The 17,013-nt window shown below is 33.4% G+C and overlaps 1 protein-coding gene across 3 annotated transcripts in view; it reads left to right on the top strand.

Annotated features, from left to right (window-relative positions):
• LOC125683546 (nostrin-like) overlaps nt 1-17,013 on the top strand; it is a 149,480-nt gene that overhangs the window by 59,079 nt on the left and 73,388 nt on the right. For all 3 annotated transcript variants that reach the window (XM_056140062.1, XM_048924814.2, XM_056140063.1), the window contains 2 exons: nt 406-486; nt 8,069-8,236. In XM_056140062.1, the coding sequence (XP_055996037.1) occupies nt 406-486; nt 8,069-8,236 (249 nt within the window). The remainder of the gene's footprint in view (nt 1-405; nt 487-8,068; nt 8,237-17,013) is intronic.

Genomic DNA, 17,013 nt, shown 5'->3' with positions numbered 1-17,013 from the left:
TATCAGGTGCCCTTACAATTATATGCCCTGAGATCAAAGATCAATTTTTTGGGCAAATTGGATTTGGTGGTCATGAGTCTGTCTAAGTTAAGTAACTCTAACAGATGGTGACTTTATATCTAGTGAACTGAAAGTCCTGTGTAACTGTTAAAATTAGTCAAGATAATACAATATCATAAGGTTATAAAATTACCTCTATAAAATGTGGCCACACAAGGGAGCATTATATGTGTGTAGGGCTTAAGCCCTAAAGGGATCTTGATATGACATATTTAATAATAAAATAGTTGAAAGAAATGTATAGATCTAGTGCTTGTACCTCTCATGGGACAACTTTTAGATAATAATAAATGAAACTATTTTTAGATATTGGGACTACTTTTTAGATATTAGGACTATTTTTAGGAACTGGAGGAGATTTACATAGACACCAGCAACACTGTCAACATTGCAATGGAGAGCCATGCTTTGATGTTGTTGACCAAGGTAAGAACTGTCAACAACACCATGAAAAGCCACACTTTAATATTTCTGATCAAGGTAATAATTCTGTCAACAACACCATAAAGAGTCATGCTTTAATATTGTTGATCAAGGTAAAAATCTGTCAACATCACAGGGATCGAAATGAACTTTTTTCACTACTAGCAAATTTTAGCTAGTGGATTATTTTCCAACTAGCAAAATTGAGCTTTTACTAGCATTTTTCAATCGATTGCTGTTTTACAGGAATTTAAGAAAACAAGCATGTCTCTATATCAAAATATAGGGAAAATCTTTTAGAATCTTCTTTAAAGTGCAATAATAAAATAAGATTGAGCTTTCATTTAAAATTTAATGAATTATCAGACAACATAAATGGTGCATGGTGAGGGTCATAGGGTACACTTGTGTTGTTAGTCCGAAATATCTGACGTTTTTCTGGCTTTTTTAATGATTTTGATATTTACTGTGCCAGGATATCAAAATCATTAAAAAAGCCAGGAAAACGTCAGATATTTCGGACTATTGTGCGGCGTACTCGCTGTCCAGAGATCTACTACCTATTTAGAACATCATGTGGTTTGAAATCTTGAAGACTGCGCCAATTCAAACTATATGTTCAAAACTTTTGGAAATTCTAGTGGAAAAAAAAACCCGCGAACTCGAAGTGTTTGACTATAGAGTACAGAAGGACACCACGTGAAACGGTGACACTAACTCTGTCATGTGTTGTTTCATGTAGACACGGACGAAATCAACATGCTTGCTATTTAACTCAGACGTCACTGAGACGTCCGAAGTGTGCTTGAAGTAGGACTGATTGAGATGACCTTGGCCTTAGTTATTTATTCGATCCACATTTACTTTTTCAATACTTGTATATTCATTCTTCAAGGTATCACACCGGTAATTATTTTCACTATATATTACTATAGAGAAAAAAAATTCATTAAAAACCAGTTTACAGAATTGATGCCGAATAACGCAGTCAGAAATGTTCTATGTTACCTATCTCGTCTGCCGACATCAGAAAAACACCACCCTACGCGGCATTTTCGAAAATAAATAACCCGCAAACAAGACTACCCTCAAATCCACGTGTTTTTCACATGTGTGTAAACAGCCGGAGTACACCTCAGGAAGTAGCCTCAGCTACCAACAGCAAATAGTTCCTTTGTATACACCTGGTTATTTCTACAAATTACACAAAATTTCCTAATCAGGGGTGCAAAAATTAAGAGAAAAGAAAAAAAGGAAATGAGAAAAATCGCGCAAGGAAAAAAATATTTCTTTAAATATATGGAACTACAATTGAAAAATATTTCTTTAAATATATGGAACTACAATTGAAAAATATTTCTTTAAATATATGGAACTACAATTGACTAAGTTCATTTTGATTGGACAATTACCGGTGTGATACCTGTAAAGCGTTTCTATGCAGATGACAAAATTATTGTAAACTTCAAAGTACAGCCAATAAAGCGAGGAAATCCGAAAAAAAGATCTTTTTTTTTTTCACTCGCAAAAAGTTGCGATCACTAGTGATTTTTTACTCGCAATTTCAATTTTAAACTTGCATTTAGCGAGTATTTCCCCTTAATTTCGTTGCTTGACATCACTAATAAAAGAGTTACACTGTTAACATCCCCATGTAAAACCAGGCTTGGTTGCTGCTGCTGCTGAGCAAGGTAAGAAAGATAACTCTGACATTGAATTAGTAAACTGTTGTGGGTTTCTTGTTTAAGAAGAGAGCACCGATTGTGGCATTTTCAGAAATTCTATAGGATTACTGCAAAGAACAAAGTCCTATAACTATCAAAATATGTCTTTGATTACGCTAAAAATCTGAAGTTGCTAAATTCAAGGAAACCCACTATGAAATATTGAATGCTAATTTAATTAAATTCAAAGCAAATAAAATTGTTATGTAAATTCACACTTTGCAGTTTTTTAGTTGTGACGTCATAATCCTGAATAATCTCCAGATATTTTGCAATATATTTCACGATGTGCTAATTTTTTGATGATAATTATAGTTTTGAATAATATAGGTGGGTATCATAGTTCCCACTGCATTGAGCTGCACCGAGTTACTTTCTCATATGATATTCTTTGTGTTGCTTTAAATAATAGTCATGTGAACCATATCAGATGTTCAAACACCCTTAGACGAAACCTTCAATCGGGAACTCAGTAGAAATAACAGATAATGCTATACTGATCTTTGATAAATGATTACTGCATGTAGATTACTCATTTTACACAGGTACATAACATCTTGAAATTATTAGTAGGTGTCAGCTTGATTGCAAGAACATGAATGTTCGAGTGAACTATTAATAATCAAGAGTTTTTACATGTATTCCAGCAATATGAGTAATTTTATGTCACAAGTGTGGAGCTTCTTGCAAAATTATGCAATAATCAATTCCTTGTGTATGTTTAGGAATTTGCAGAATACTTTAAGCAAAACATCACTTTTCAATTCTTTGTAGCAGTCAGACAGGTGGTAGAACACCTGACTGCAGATTCAGCTAGGGGGTCTGGGTTTGAATCCTGATCTGATCTGTTGCATTTTCTCACTTCCAGTTACATCATTAATCAACCAGAAACTTAGAATTACTTTTAGTTAAAAAATTTCAAATTCTAAACTTTTTAACACAGGTATTTCCAAGCAATTTTATTCTGTGTTGCCTTGTTATTTCAACATTTAGATGAAATGTTCGTGGGGGGTCTATGAAGATTGATGATACATGAATACTGAATAGAAATGTTTTATTCGAGTCTGTTCATGGTCTCCTGAATTCTTGTGAACACCAAACACCTCAAGAAAAGGATCAAGGTACCCTGAGGAATGATTTAACTCTGAGAATTCTTCATTATTTTGACAAAACATTTCTAGGAAAGGTACAAATGTCAGATAAGAATTCTATGCAATACATGGATTTAAACACGGTCAACTAAATCGGTCTTGATTGGTCAATGACAGGTATGCATACTCCTAAAGGGATGGGGAAATATTGAATTTGACATAGTTGTCCATCTGTCTGGCATAAAACGAATCAAGGTCATGTCACCAAGTTGATGGCAAAGAGATGTTAGAATTTTATCTGGGCTATAACTTTCTTCCATTGCATGGAATGACTTCAAATTTTAGAATAGCCCAGTAAGAGGATGCCACACCTTTAATGTGTAGTAATGTTATTTGGGTGTCAGAATATGCCAATTTCGAGATACAATTGAGTTATCTTCCTTTCAAGAACTCTTGTACATAGTAAGGCACGAAACACATTGTTTACATGCAGGAGTGGGATAAATATTCATCACTGCACTGCATAAGTGAATCTGCTCAATAAATTTCTCATACGCAGCTCCATCACTTGAATTCTACTGATACACAAACTATGTATTCAGGAAGTAATTAAATACATGGATTTCTTATCATATCACAATATTTCATTGCTCATACAAATTATCATATCCAGGAGTCCAGTGATTTTTTAAGGCCCATTTTGGGTCTGAATTTCAGCCCTTTCCCCTCCTAAAAATTGCTAATTTTTTCCCAATTTAGCTTGCATTTTTCCCAATAATAAAATCATGAAAGGAAAACGTACACCATGATTTAATTTTACATGTTACACGCTTTTTCATTGGTTGAAAAATTATTGGAATATCGTATTCAATGGGAAAAAAAATAAATGGCCGGAACTATACTTTCTATTGGAATGTTGGGGATTCCTCTGGATGCTTCATATTTATATATAGATTAGGGAATCCTGAAAAGAAAAACTTAACAATTCTATCAATGTATATAAATTTATTAAACAAACAAATATCAAATATGAATAATAATTATTTATGCAAAATAAAATAAACATGGCTATTTGAGGACACCCCCCCCCACCCCCCCCCACCCCCCCCCCCCCACCCCCCCCACCCCCCCCCCCCCACCCCCAAATATAACAACAACACATGTCTGCTTCTGCAATTCTGGGCTGAGAGTTAAATGTATTCAACCGGGGATGACAATAGTCCAGTTTGCACTTTGCGACAACTTCCTTCATGTCACGAACCCAAATACCAGATACACCGCACACTGTCTCAGAGATACTGCAATATCGTAGCCCTTAACGACTATGGTTTCGAACGCCGGCATAATATGTTTATGAGTGGGCACCGAAATGAGGCTTCCGTACGACATTACAACAGCTGTGACGCCTTAGAAATTCACTGATAAAACTCGAAAAACCCTCTGTAACACTCACTTGTCCACCTGGAAGTTGTTACAACCCTCAAGAGAACCCTACCTGGCATCCCACATCATGATTATGCACGTGTCCCACGCTTTCCGTTAGTACTGACATCGAACTTTGCACTTAATTCCAGTTCCACTCAACAAAATTCCAGCAATTTTCTCTCAACAGGACTTATCTCTAACTCATCCTTTCAAAACTGCATTCTTCAGTCCACAAGAAACCCATTCGCTCAACAGTAAACAACAGTTTGTGAAAGTCGCCATTAGGCCTAACGGATTTAGTTTTCTTTTTAAAGTTGTGTATTCACAAATTACTATGGCCATCTCAAAATGACATAGAATGTAGTCCAAGAATAACTTGTTAATTCAACTCGGATCATATAATGTTTTATCATATAAACTCAATGTTTGAAAATATTAAATGATAAGGATCGATCGAATGAATTTATTATTTATATAAAAGACGGAAAACTTTTGCATCATGCGCTACACACAATGATGCAGTTTTCCGTCTTTTTTTTCGTGGAATCCAACGAAAAAATAACAAATTCATTCCTTAAATGAAAAAAATAAACATTCAATGAGAATTATACACATAAGACTTAATTAACAAAGAGTTATGGGAATGATGATTTGGATAGAATAGTTGAAAATTTTAGAAGGTTAAAGAAAATTTGATGTGTAAAATAAAGATAATATAATGTTTGATATGATTTTAAAATTTAATTATGACAAAATAGATTTTTCCCAATTTGACTGAAATGTTGACAATTTTTCCCAATTCAAAAGCCACAGGACCCTTGTAAAAAATGTAGAAAAATCACTTAGGACATTATTTGCAAATAATAACATATTGTTTTTATGTTTCCACTTCAGTAAAATATTTCTTTCGATAGTATTTTGTATTTCCTACATTTAGATATTTAACCGCTTTTAATACATTTTATCATCTTCCTCTCTGACTGTAGGTCCACTCTGTCCCACTTAGGCATTCAAAATTCCACTAATGCACCTCCTACACAGAAGAGCTCTTATCTTGAAACTGGCATATTGTAGTGCTCAATTATGCTGCCAAGTTCAAGGTTACTTTGGTATGTGGTGTTGATTTCAAGGTCAGGCAATGACTTTTCTTCTAGTGATTGTTATGGAATTACTGCATAAGAGAGATATGAACTTCAGGCAATGTCATGTCATTTGTATCAAGGCATGTCTGCATTATAAGTTTGCAACACTTCTGTGGTATGCTGTCAATTTGTTAATTGTATTATGTAATAGATGAAGTGTGTGGTGAAATTGTCTTCTTAAGGGATTGGGGTGATGCCTCTTTTTGTAATTTTCCAATTATCACTGACAATTGATTGTGGGTTTCTAAAAGCCTGAACTCTAACTATTGGTAGTGTTTTTAATAATTGATCATGCTCATACAGACTGGTACAAGAGGTTTCTTATGAAATATAACTATGCATGTAGGTGTGAAATTTGGATATGGTATTTAATATGAAAAGACAAAGTTATTGATTCTCATTATAAACATGCAAAGTTTTTAGGGTTTTTCCTCAAAATTACACCATCAATAGAGTATTAAATCCTGCATACTCATATTAAAAATTAGAATATAGGTGACTCTTGATGCCTCGAAGTTCAGGGAACCTTGATTAAACTTTGAGAGATCAAGAGAGATTGAAGATTGAAATATTTTTACATTCACTGAATCTTTTCTCTTATATTTCTTTTGAAATTGACATTGCTTTCATCGTAGACAATGAATAATGGTTGTTGCAAACTAGTTCCATCCGGTTTTTTAGTACCACCTGTTGGCGTAATCATTACCAAATATGGAGCATTGTCAAGGTCAAAGGGTGTATTGAAAGAATGGGTCAATGATATGACATTATGATATATACATGTATGATTAAATTTAGATCACTTTTTAAATATGTACATACAAATATAAACAATAAAACACATCTTTCTTTATTGTTTTATTGGGTGATGAAAGTAGCAATCATTGCAGAAAAAATTTGCATAACCCGCTAATGCGGGTTATCGATTTTTTCTGCAATGCTTGCTATCTTCATCACCCGATAAAACGATAAAGAAAGCATTTTATTGTTTGATTAAATCACGGAAATTAAAGGTCTGACTGTGGTTGTTTAGGTTTTATATAGAACCAGAAGATCGACACATTTTCCTTCACATCTTCAACAACACATAACTATATCTTGCATAAATAAAAAAGTTTTTTTCAAAGCTTATGTATTTATTTATTCTTTGAGTGGGTCTTTTCATCAGATTGTATCCCTGATTAGCGGTCTTGAGAGAGAAGATGCTGTGCAATAATTGCTATACTAGGACTGTGATGAAAATAGGTGATGGGGATGTATTTAAATAATTTTCTCAAAATTTTACAGTCTCATTGTGAAAACAAACTTCAAAATTACACAGCATAGTACATTTGTCAGGCTGTCCTTAAAGTTATACATTTACATGTAATCAGTTATCTTGTTCTAACCTACAAAGCACAGGTGTAGGGTTAAAACTTGACCAATTTAAGGAGGTACTCTACATCTGGCCGACCTCCTTTTGAAACATGAATGAAAATATAAATATCAGCAATATTTGTCTATTCATTTCAGATACCATTGCCTAGCTGACTAGCTTAGTAGGTTAGCATGTCGACTGGTAAACTGTAGATCGTGGGTTTGAGTCCAGCAGGGGTTTTAAATTTTTTTCCAGATTGCTTTCTACTAAAACTGCATTTTTTGAGTAAATGAAGTAAATTTGAAAGTTTTCAATTTCAAAATATTGTTGTACATACATGTATCCCTCACTTTTTGTCCATATCAAATTTCTCTGGTGTAGCATTCCTCCTTAAACAATCATATACCTATATACCTCAAAAGAAGCTCTGGTGTTGTGTTGCCTATCTGTAAACACCAAAACAACATCCAGGCCATCCCAGGAATTCTAAGGTCCAAGAGGAAATAATTATGTGCTTGATTGGTGGTTTATGTATGCTACCACCACTTCAACATAAAAAGAGTGAAAAACAATGAAGTATGTTAAAAGGTACCTAAATCAAAAACTTTAAAGAGATGGGAAGATCAAGAGTTCTTACTTAGGACTCAGTTCTCTCCACACATAAGGCTGCGATACTCTCTTTCAAACCAAAGAGATCAAGAGTAAATTTGCTTATTTATATAGAGTAACTTGAATTGGGACAATGATGATCAAGAACTTTGAAAGATGGAAGTTTGAGCCATTAAGAGTTAACTGTAACATTTTTATAATGAATTAGTCTTAATTTGACTGGTGTCTTTCTTCCAGGCAGATGAGCAGCATCACAGGTTTAAGGAGATGTTGAGGGTTTGTCGACAGGTCAACCCCCAGCTGGACATCTCCTTCTTCATGAATGCCATCAACACTGAGCCCACGAAGATAGAACTCTGTACACACACCTTCAGACCCGCGGAAATCAATATCTATAACACGGAGGTAAACTATCTAAAGATACTGAGCTTAATTTTCTACAACATTTAGATAAACTCTCTATAACATTGAGATAAACTCTCTACAACACAGAGAGAAACTCTCTACAACACTGAGATAAACTCTCTATAACATTGAGATAAACTCTCTATAACACTGAGATAAACTCTCTATAACACTGAGATAAACTCTCTATAACATTGAGATAAACTCTCTATAACATTGAGATAAACTCTCTATAACACTGAGAAAAACTCTACAACACTAAGATAAACTCTCTACAACACTGAGATAAACTCTACAACACTAAGATAAACTCTCTATAACATTGAGATAAACTCTCTATAACACTGAGATAAACTCTCTATAACACTGAGAAAAACTCTACAACACTAAGATAAACTCTCTACAACACTAAGATAAACTCTCTATAACATTGAGATAAACTCTCTATAACATTGAGATAAACTCTACAACACTAAGATAAACTCTTTACAACACTAAGATAAACTCTCTAAAAATATTGAGGATAATTTTCTACAACATTGAGATAAACTCTATATCACTGAGATCACCCTAAGTAATCATGGGGTAAACTCTCTATAATACAGAGAAAATCATAACAATGAGGTAAATTGTGTATAATTCTGAGGTAATTTATCTCTCTAATAACAATGGGATAAACTACCTATAATTCTGAGGTAAACTCTTTATAGTACTGAGATGAAGAGTGTAAAACATGAATATAAACTCCTTATAATGATGGGAGTATGTTCCATTACACTGGGTTAAACTAAGGTAAAATTTTCATAAATGTTGGGATAAACTAGGTATAACATTGAGGTAAACCTGCTATATGACTGGTGTTAACTCGCTATATAACTGGTGTAGACTCGCTATATAACTGGTGTTAACTCGCTATATAACTGGTGTTAACTCGTTATATAACTGGTGTTAACTCGCTATATAACGGGTGTTAACTCACTATATAACTTGTGTAGACTCGCTATAGAACTGGTGTTAACTCGCTATATGACTGCTCTGGACTCGCTATATGACTGGTGTAGACTCGCTATATGACTGGTGTAGACTCGCTATATGACTGGTGTAGACTTGCTATATGACTGGTGTAAACTCGCTATATGGCTGGTGTAGACTCGCTATATGACTGGTGTAAACTCGCTATATGGCTGGTGTTAACTCGCTATATAACCAGTGTAGACTCACTATAGAACTGGTGTTAACTCGCTATATGACTAGTGTAGACTCGCTGTATGACTAGTTTAGACTCGCTATATGACTGGTGTAGACTTGCTATATAACTGGTGTAGACTCGCAATCTATAACTTGTGTAGACTCGTTATAGAACTGGTGTTAACTCGCTATATGACTGGTGTAGACTTGCTATATGACTGATGAAAACTTGCTATATGGCTGGTGTAAACTCACTATATGACTGGTGTAGACTTGCTATATGGCTGGTGTAGACTCGCTATATGACTGGTGTAAACTCGCTATATGGCTGGTGTAAACTCACTATATGACTGATGTAAACTCGCTATATGACTGATGTAAACTCGCTATATGACTGGTGTAAACTAGGAGTGTTATATAGTGAAACTTCTCCCGGAAGTCTGGCTATATAGTGAGCCTTCTCCTAGGGACGTCTCACTATATAGCCAGTCTTCCCCCTTTATAGTTAGAGGCTTCCCTCTTTTACTTTAGTATCCAGAATATTCCTTTCTGCTATAATTTACTGGTTTTTAGCTCTTCTCAGCCGAAGGCTCAAAGAGCTAATCATATGGCCATATGTGTGGCGTGCGGTGTGCGTCAACTTTTTGGAAAAAGGGCTGTTTTCAGTATGTTGTTGATGGATTTGGTTTGCAATCATATACTCGACAAAAGCAATTGATTTCAAAATTAGAAAACAAATACATGTAACTAAGTTTAGAATTTCTAATCGTAGATTAAATATCGAATTTGGTCGTTATAAGAATATCGATCATAAGGCCCCAAAGAGTCTTACGCTATGTGCTCATAATGGCAATTAGGAGATGAGTTTCACTTTATTAACTGTATCAGTTAATATTATTTCAAAACCTATTTCTAATATTAATTGAAAATATTGTTACAATTTTTTGTATTACACGTAGGATAGGGAAAAATGTGTGTTTGGTATCATATTCTGATATTTAGAATTCTTTGTGTTTTGTGATAAATCAAGAATACTGGAACAGCATCATGCTATTATATTTTGACTAATGATACATTTAAACTTTCACAAGTTCTTTAATTGGTTGATATCAACATTTTGTGCTTCGTCTCCCTACAGAAATAAATGACAATAAATAATAGGTATCTGAGACTTCTGAATGATTTGCTTCTAGTATGATTATATGTGTTACATGCAAAGAAAATTATGATACAAGTCCTCTGGTAAACCACACAAGCAAATGGGATTTTCAGCAAAATCTCTTCTATGTAGCTCATACTTCAACATGCTGCTGTGTTTGATGTTTAGTCTCCTATTTCCGCGACAGAAATAAGATCGGGGTTAAGTTATGGATCTTTCTAATACTGTGTTTTGAAGGTACTAAAAAATGGGCTATTTTTGGTTTATATGTTTAAATTGTTCCATTGGTGTACTGATAATTTGTCAGCTAGGGATCACAAGATTTCATGACTTTCTCATCTCAAGTCTTCAGTTAGGAAGAGTGTAATCCTCTTATTCCATGTATTATAATTTGATTCTGTATTTTGTTGTTGTTAGATAATCAGAAATGAAATCATGATGCACTTTAAACATAGTGGTTAGTTTTGCCATCCTAACTTACACCTTTTTGAAAGAGTTGAGCCCAACCTGTTTCCTAATATAGTGACATAGTGAATCTCTTGATTATGTGATATAGTAACAAAGCAGATCTCTTGGTTATATTATAAGTAATCCCATAAGTAGATATGAACGTTTTCAAATTTTTCAACATATCTCTCTCAAATGATAGAGGAGTATTCAAGTAGTGGTCTAATAAATGTAAATATACATTTTAGATAGTGTATGTGTATTTCTGCAAATGTTGAGAATTTCAACTTCTTAGAAGACCTAATCTTTGATAAGCCTTTTCAACTATGCTATGAAAGGTGAAAATAACGAACAGTGATCAATCTCCTAACTCCCACAAGCAATACGAAATAGAGAGTTGGGCAAATAATTGAACCCCTGGATGAGGTGGGATGAGGTGCCCACAAGGAGTAAGCATCCCCTGTCGACCGGTCACACCTGCCATGTGCCCTATATCTTGATCAGGTAAACAGAGTTATCTGTAGTCAAAATCAGTGTGCCAAGAATGGTCTAACAATCGTTATGAATCACATTAGACAGCATTTAACCTAATGATAGGTTGTATTGGCAAACTAGATCATTAAAACGACCATAGAATTTGTGAAATGCTGACTTTAAACAAGATTTTGAAATCCCTGCACCATCAACTTGTTTGTCATTAGCCTGCCTCGATTTAAAAACTGATCATATGCAGAACAAGCTCTTGCATATGGAATCAATTGAGAGATGTAAATACCACATGCAGGTGATAATGGAATATTGCTACATAAATATGGGAAGTGAATGATGGAGAAGCTGAAATCATCCCACTCATCATAAAGTTTAGTTGTTAGTTTGCCGTTAGTATCTATTTTATAAAATATCAAAGTGTGAAGCAGACTTGGTTGACTCTGTGGTGTCTTAATTTCAAGTTCACGGGATGTATTGAATCGACATATGAGTGAAAAATTTGATTGTTGATAGATAAAATATCGTCGATATATCTAAATTTCATATTGAAGGCTACAGCAAGAGATTTTTTTCTACTCACGTAGAAGTTTTTGAATAAATTCTGCTTCATAAGAATATAAAAACAGGTCAGCTAACAAAGGAGCACTATTTGTGTCCATGGGAATTCCAACAGACTGTTGGAAGGCCTGATAACCAAAGACTACAGAGATATTGTCAATGAGGAACTCAAGCATATCTTTAATTTCTATAAATGTATTTAGATCAGCTAATATCCTGACTAAAAAATAATCCTAAATGTTTGTTAGACATCATCTTTACTCGCCAATGGGGAGCAGAGTAGACCAAAAACCCTTGGCTAGTGAAGATGGTTAGATGTCACAAATTCAATTTGGCATTGCTGGAATTAAAGTTGTAGGGGGGGGGGGGGGGTGATCTTGTGTGAAAAAGCATGCATTATATTCAGAAGGGTTGAAATTCTGCAGTTATTTGGATACCCATCTATCAATCTATCAAGATGAATACTTCTAAATTGTGGTTCAAAATAAATTCGATATTTGTGACATTGTAATGAATTGTCATCTGCAAATAGTCTACACAATGAAATGATATTTTCTGCAACATCATTTACATAAATAAGAAAAAGCAAGGGCTAAGGACTGACCCCCTGTGGTACACCAGCTACATGTAGCACATTTAATTGTACTATATGGTAATATATCTTTATACATAATTCTCTGTCATCTGTTAAATAAGTAACTTACAAACCAGTTAAGAGTGTTACCACATATATCTAAGGTTTGTAGTTTAAAAAGTAATCATTTTTGCTGTAACTTGTCAAGCACTTTAGACAGATCCTAAAACACCATTCAACAAAGTTTCTGTCATCTACACTATTGGCAATGCTGTGATAAGTTTCATGTAGCTGGTAAACAGAAGAATGACCAGATTAAAAAAAACTGCTTGAAACTTGTAAAAGATTAAGGTATTTTGATGAAAATAATTGTAAAAGTGTTTGAATATAATTCTTACCATATATTTGCTAATTAACACAGCTCAGTAGGGATACTGGCCTATAATTGGTTGCTTTATCAGACAGAGGTAAAACATGAGTAATTTTCCAATTATTGGGGAAACATTTTCAATCAATGACTTGTTAAATAACACAGTGGTTTTGTAACAGATTGTAAAGTAGAGTTTAGCATCAATCAAGACCTATGGCTTTATTGACAGGTAGTATTGATATTAATTATATTTACTATGTATTAGTATTTATACATTTTCAATGTGTTTTCCTTTGATATCTCTACAAACTCTAATAATAGGCATTTCCTCATGAAGACTCTGCAGTAGTTAACAATGTGCATATAATACAGACAAATATAGTACTTCTATTTTAATGGCTGGGAATTCCAACAGAACTGAAATGTTTAAATTACTATAAACTGAGGAGAGACTTAAGGTAGCCCCACCCTCATGTGACTTATCAATATTAATGGTTGAAAGTGAAAAACTGTATGGATTTCCACTCAATATAGTTTAATTTGATTAATAACCAAAGAAAATGTATAGGTTGCCACCCTTTTTAAGATGTCAGACATACAAAAACAGAAGTATAGGTCAACATCAGAAAATCACACATTTTCATAAAACAGAATAATAAAAATAAATAAAAACTTGTCAGAATGACAAATTTTTAATGTCAACAGTTTAGAAAAACTGCTAAATACATTTCTGTATATAAATATGTATAAACAGGGTTTCACATGAACTCTTTTGAGCACTATAGACCAATCGGGCTACTTCAAATGATTTTTGCTAGACCTGACCTTACATCCACTAGCCCTGACCAACTTTCCAGAAAAAATCTGATAGATTCTCCACATCTAAATACTCAATTTGAATGACAAACGTTAAGTTTGAACTAAAATGCATTTAATTGTCTCAAAAAAATCTTTAGTCTCGTCATTCAATTTGATGCTTTTACTTTCAAACATATTTTCAGTTTCTTTAAATTCTTACCGGCACGGAAATTCTTTAATCCATTTAGAATAAAATGACCTCATTATTTTTTTAAAAATTCTATTTCATAAGCCCTGCTTTGTTTCGTGCTTTTTTCTCATTCTTGGGATATATTTTGATTTCCTTGAGGACGATAATTGACATTCCCGCACATATATACAGTGTATGTAAACACCGTAAAATTGCTGTTTACGACGTAATTCATTAATTTGATAAACACTTTCTTATATTCAATTCAAATGAACTGTTTTTTGGGTTTTTTTAATGAAAATGAATTCAATAATTCTATTTAACAAAACATAACTTTACACACATTAACATTATGTAGATGTCGTAGAACATCACTTATGACCGCGACTTAATAAACTAAAAGCAGAGATTATGTCATCATGCGGTTCAAAATTGCTTGCAAACTCTTTACAGTTATTTTTTTTAAAGAATAAAGTATTTTATGATTTAAAGTAAAGTTTCTTACATTTGTTAATTTTTTAAACACGACCAGTCGGACTAGTAAATCGACATTTTTCCCGACCGGACCTATCATTTAGTAGTAGACTCGGTCGGTCGGATGTGCCTTAGTGTCAAACCCTGTATAAACTAATTGTTGATATTAGGGATATCATTGTATAATAGACATTCAGTGGAGGAAATACCAGCATAGGAGTTATTGCCCTTGACATTTTTTTCATTATAAATAATTGATTATCTATGGAAAATATAAACTTTTTCACTCTCAATAGTTTACCAAATTTTTTTTATTTAAATCTAGTGAATAAAATTCCTCTGAAAAATATATTTCTATCATGCACAAAGTTAAATTTAATTAAGATTTTTGCAAAAACCTATGACATCACATGAAGATCGATCAACCTTAAAAAGGGCATGGACACAATTTTTGATCGATAGAAGTGACAGTTTTTTGTTTTAGAAATAAAGATCTTTTATAAATAAGGGGATTAAAAAGATTTCTACACAGGATATAATTTGTATTTACATAAAACCCGGCTCCCTAAATCGTATTTTCAAACAGTGTTGGTTTGTATCACTAAGCGGAAACAAATGTGCATGCAATTCATAGGACTGATAACCACATACATAGGTCAGAACACCAAGGTTTCTAAAGATATGTCAGTAGCATTCAGCATTTTGACAAAGATTATTGTTAAATCAATTTAGGGAGCAAGCACAAAGAAGTAAGAACTGAAATTTTTTGTTGTAAAAGCTTTTTTTCCCTTTTAGCAGAGTCATACATGAATAACATGTAAACAAAAACAGGACTTGTGCCTTGTTTTGAAAGTGAAAAGTTTAAATGTCTCAAAGACATCTTTGGGTCAGTTTTTGAAATTAAGGTTTAAGTTGCTATGTTTTATGCATATCAAACACAATCATATTTAATCGATTAATATCCATTTGCAAGTAATTTTTGTTGTTGCCAAAATCGTATCCATGCCCCTTTAAGTCAAATTTTTAAATTGATCTTAATTATGTAACATCAATATTTATTGGTCAATAAAATTTATTTTGAAATGGATTTCAATGTAAAAGTGAAGATAACAAACTGTGATCAATCTTATAACACCTGTAAGGAATACAAAATAAAGAGTTGGGTAAACATGGACCCCTGAATATACCAGAGGTGAGATCAGGTGCCTTGGAGGAGTAGGCATCCCTTGTCGACCGGTCACAACTGCTGTGAGTCCTATATCTTGATCAGGAAAACAGAGTAATCCATAGTCAGAATCAGTGCGCCAAGAATAGCCTAACAATCGGTATGAAACATGTTTGTATTGGCACACTATGGTTCAAAATGTGAATAAAGTGTTGATGTAATTTTAGCAAGCCAATTGTATATAATATATATAAATTTTTAATTCCGACTTCAGTATATTCTCAGTTTATGGCCATGAAGCCCTGGGCTTATCCTTCAGGTGTAGAAATTGAGGCACGTGACATTCATGTACAAAATACAGATATTGAGTTTTAGATTTTCTGTTGCAGTATTGACATCTTGGGCATCGTTGATCAAGCTATTCCAGTCACATTCGATTATGATTATTAAGCTTTTCAAAATCTGCCTCTTTATACAACCACAACATAAGCTGATACATATGATTTCAAAGTAAAAGATAAGAATGTTGCTTTGTGATCTTAAGTTATACATCTACAAAGTTTCCGACCCAATGCGTTTATGCTTTGTATTGTAAAAACAGAGTGTATGAATGTTCGACTGAAGTTTGCGATTTTTGATTTATAGTGTCGTTGATTCTGTTAACAGGGTGAAAATTGAATTTTATATCATATATGATGTGTGTGTGTATGGATAATTGAAAAGGTCAACATTTATATATCACCAACTAATTAGGATTTTCTTGTACAACTTGCTTGATTATCAAAAGACCACTAATTAAGAAGTTTCCCCAAAAAACAAAGTTTGCATGGGCGGTAAATGCAACATTAGATTTTTGAGGATTGCCAATTTCTAACCAAATAAATTCCATGTTAGCAGGGTCAAGATTTGTCCATCTACAGGCTCGTATATTGTTGTTTTGAGTATTAATGATGACCGTGTCTCTGTTTGAGGTTCAATCTGTGCGAAAAACACTATTAAAACCATCAAAAGATATGTTGTAATCAAACTTTTGTTGTCATGATGCATTTCAGTAAATAACACAATATAAAAATCATTTACTATGGCATTAAGAGAGTCAATTTTGTAAGACTTTGAATATTGAAATGAAAAATGTCAAGAATGCTTTCAGAGGTTAGGACTGAGATTGGTTTCTATGCCACTGGATATAATTAGAATAAAACCAATGAAAAATGTTACATGCTTATCCAAACTATGTAATAAAAACTGTTTAAAAGATAAATTCAAATTATTCATTTGAATACATGTACTGACAATGATAATATCATGAATTTTGAACAATGATAATATCATGAATTTTGAACACTGACAATGAAGAGCAAATTA

The sequence above is a fragment of the Ostrea edulis genome, chromosome 6 (assembly GCF_947568905.1).
Source record: "Ostrea edulis chromosome 6, xbOstEdul1.1, whole genome shotgun sequence".
NCBI classification, from domain to species: Eukaryota; Metazoa; Mollusca; class Bivalvia; order Ostreida; family Ostreidae; genus Ostrea; species Ostrea edulis.
The sequence above is the reverse complement of the archived record's forward strand: the minus strand, read 5'-3'. Positions and strand labels throughout refer to the sequence as shown.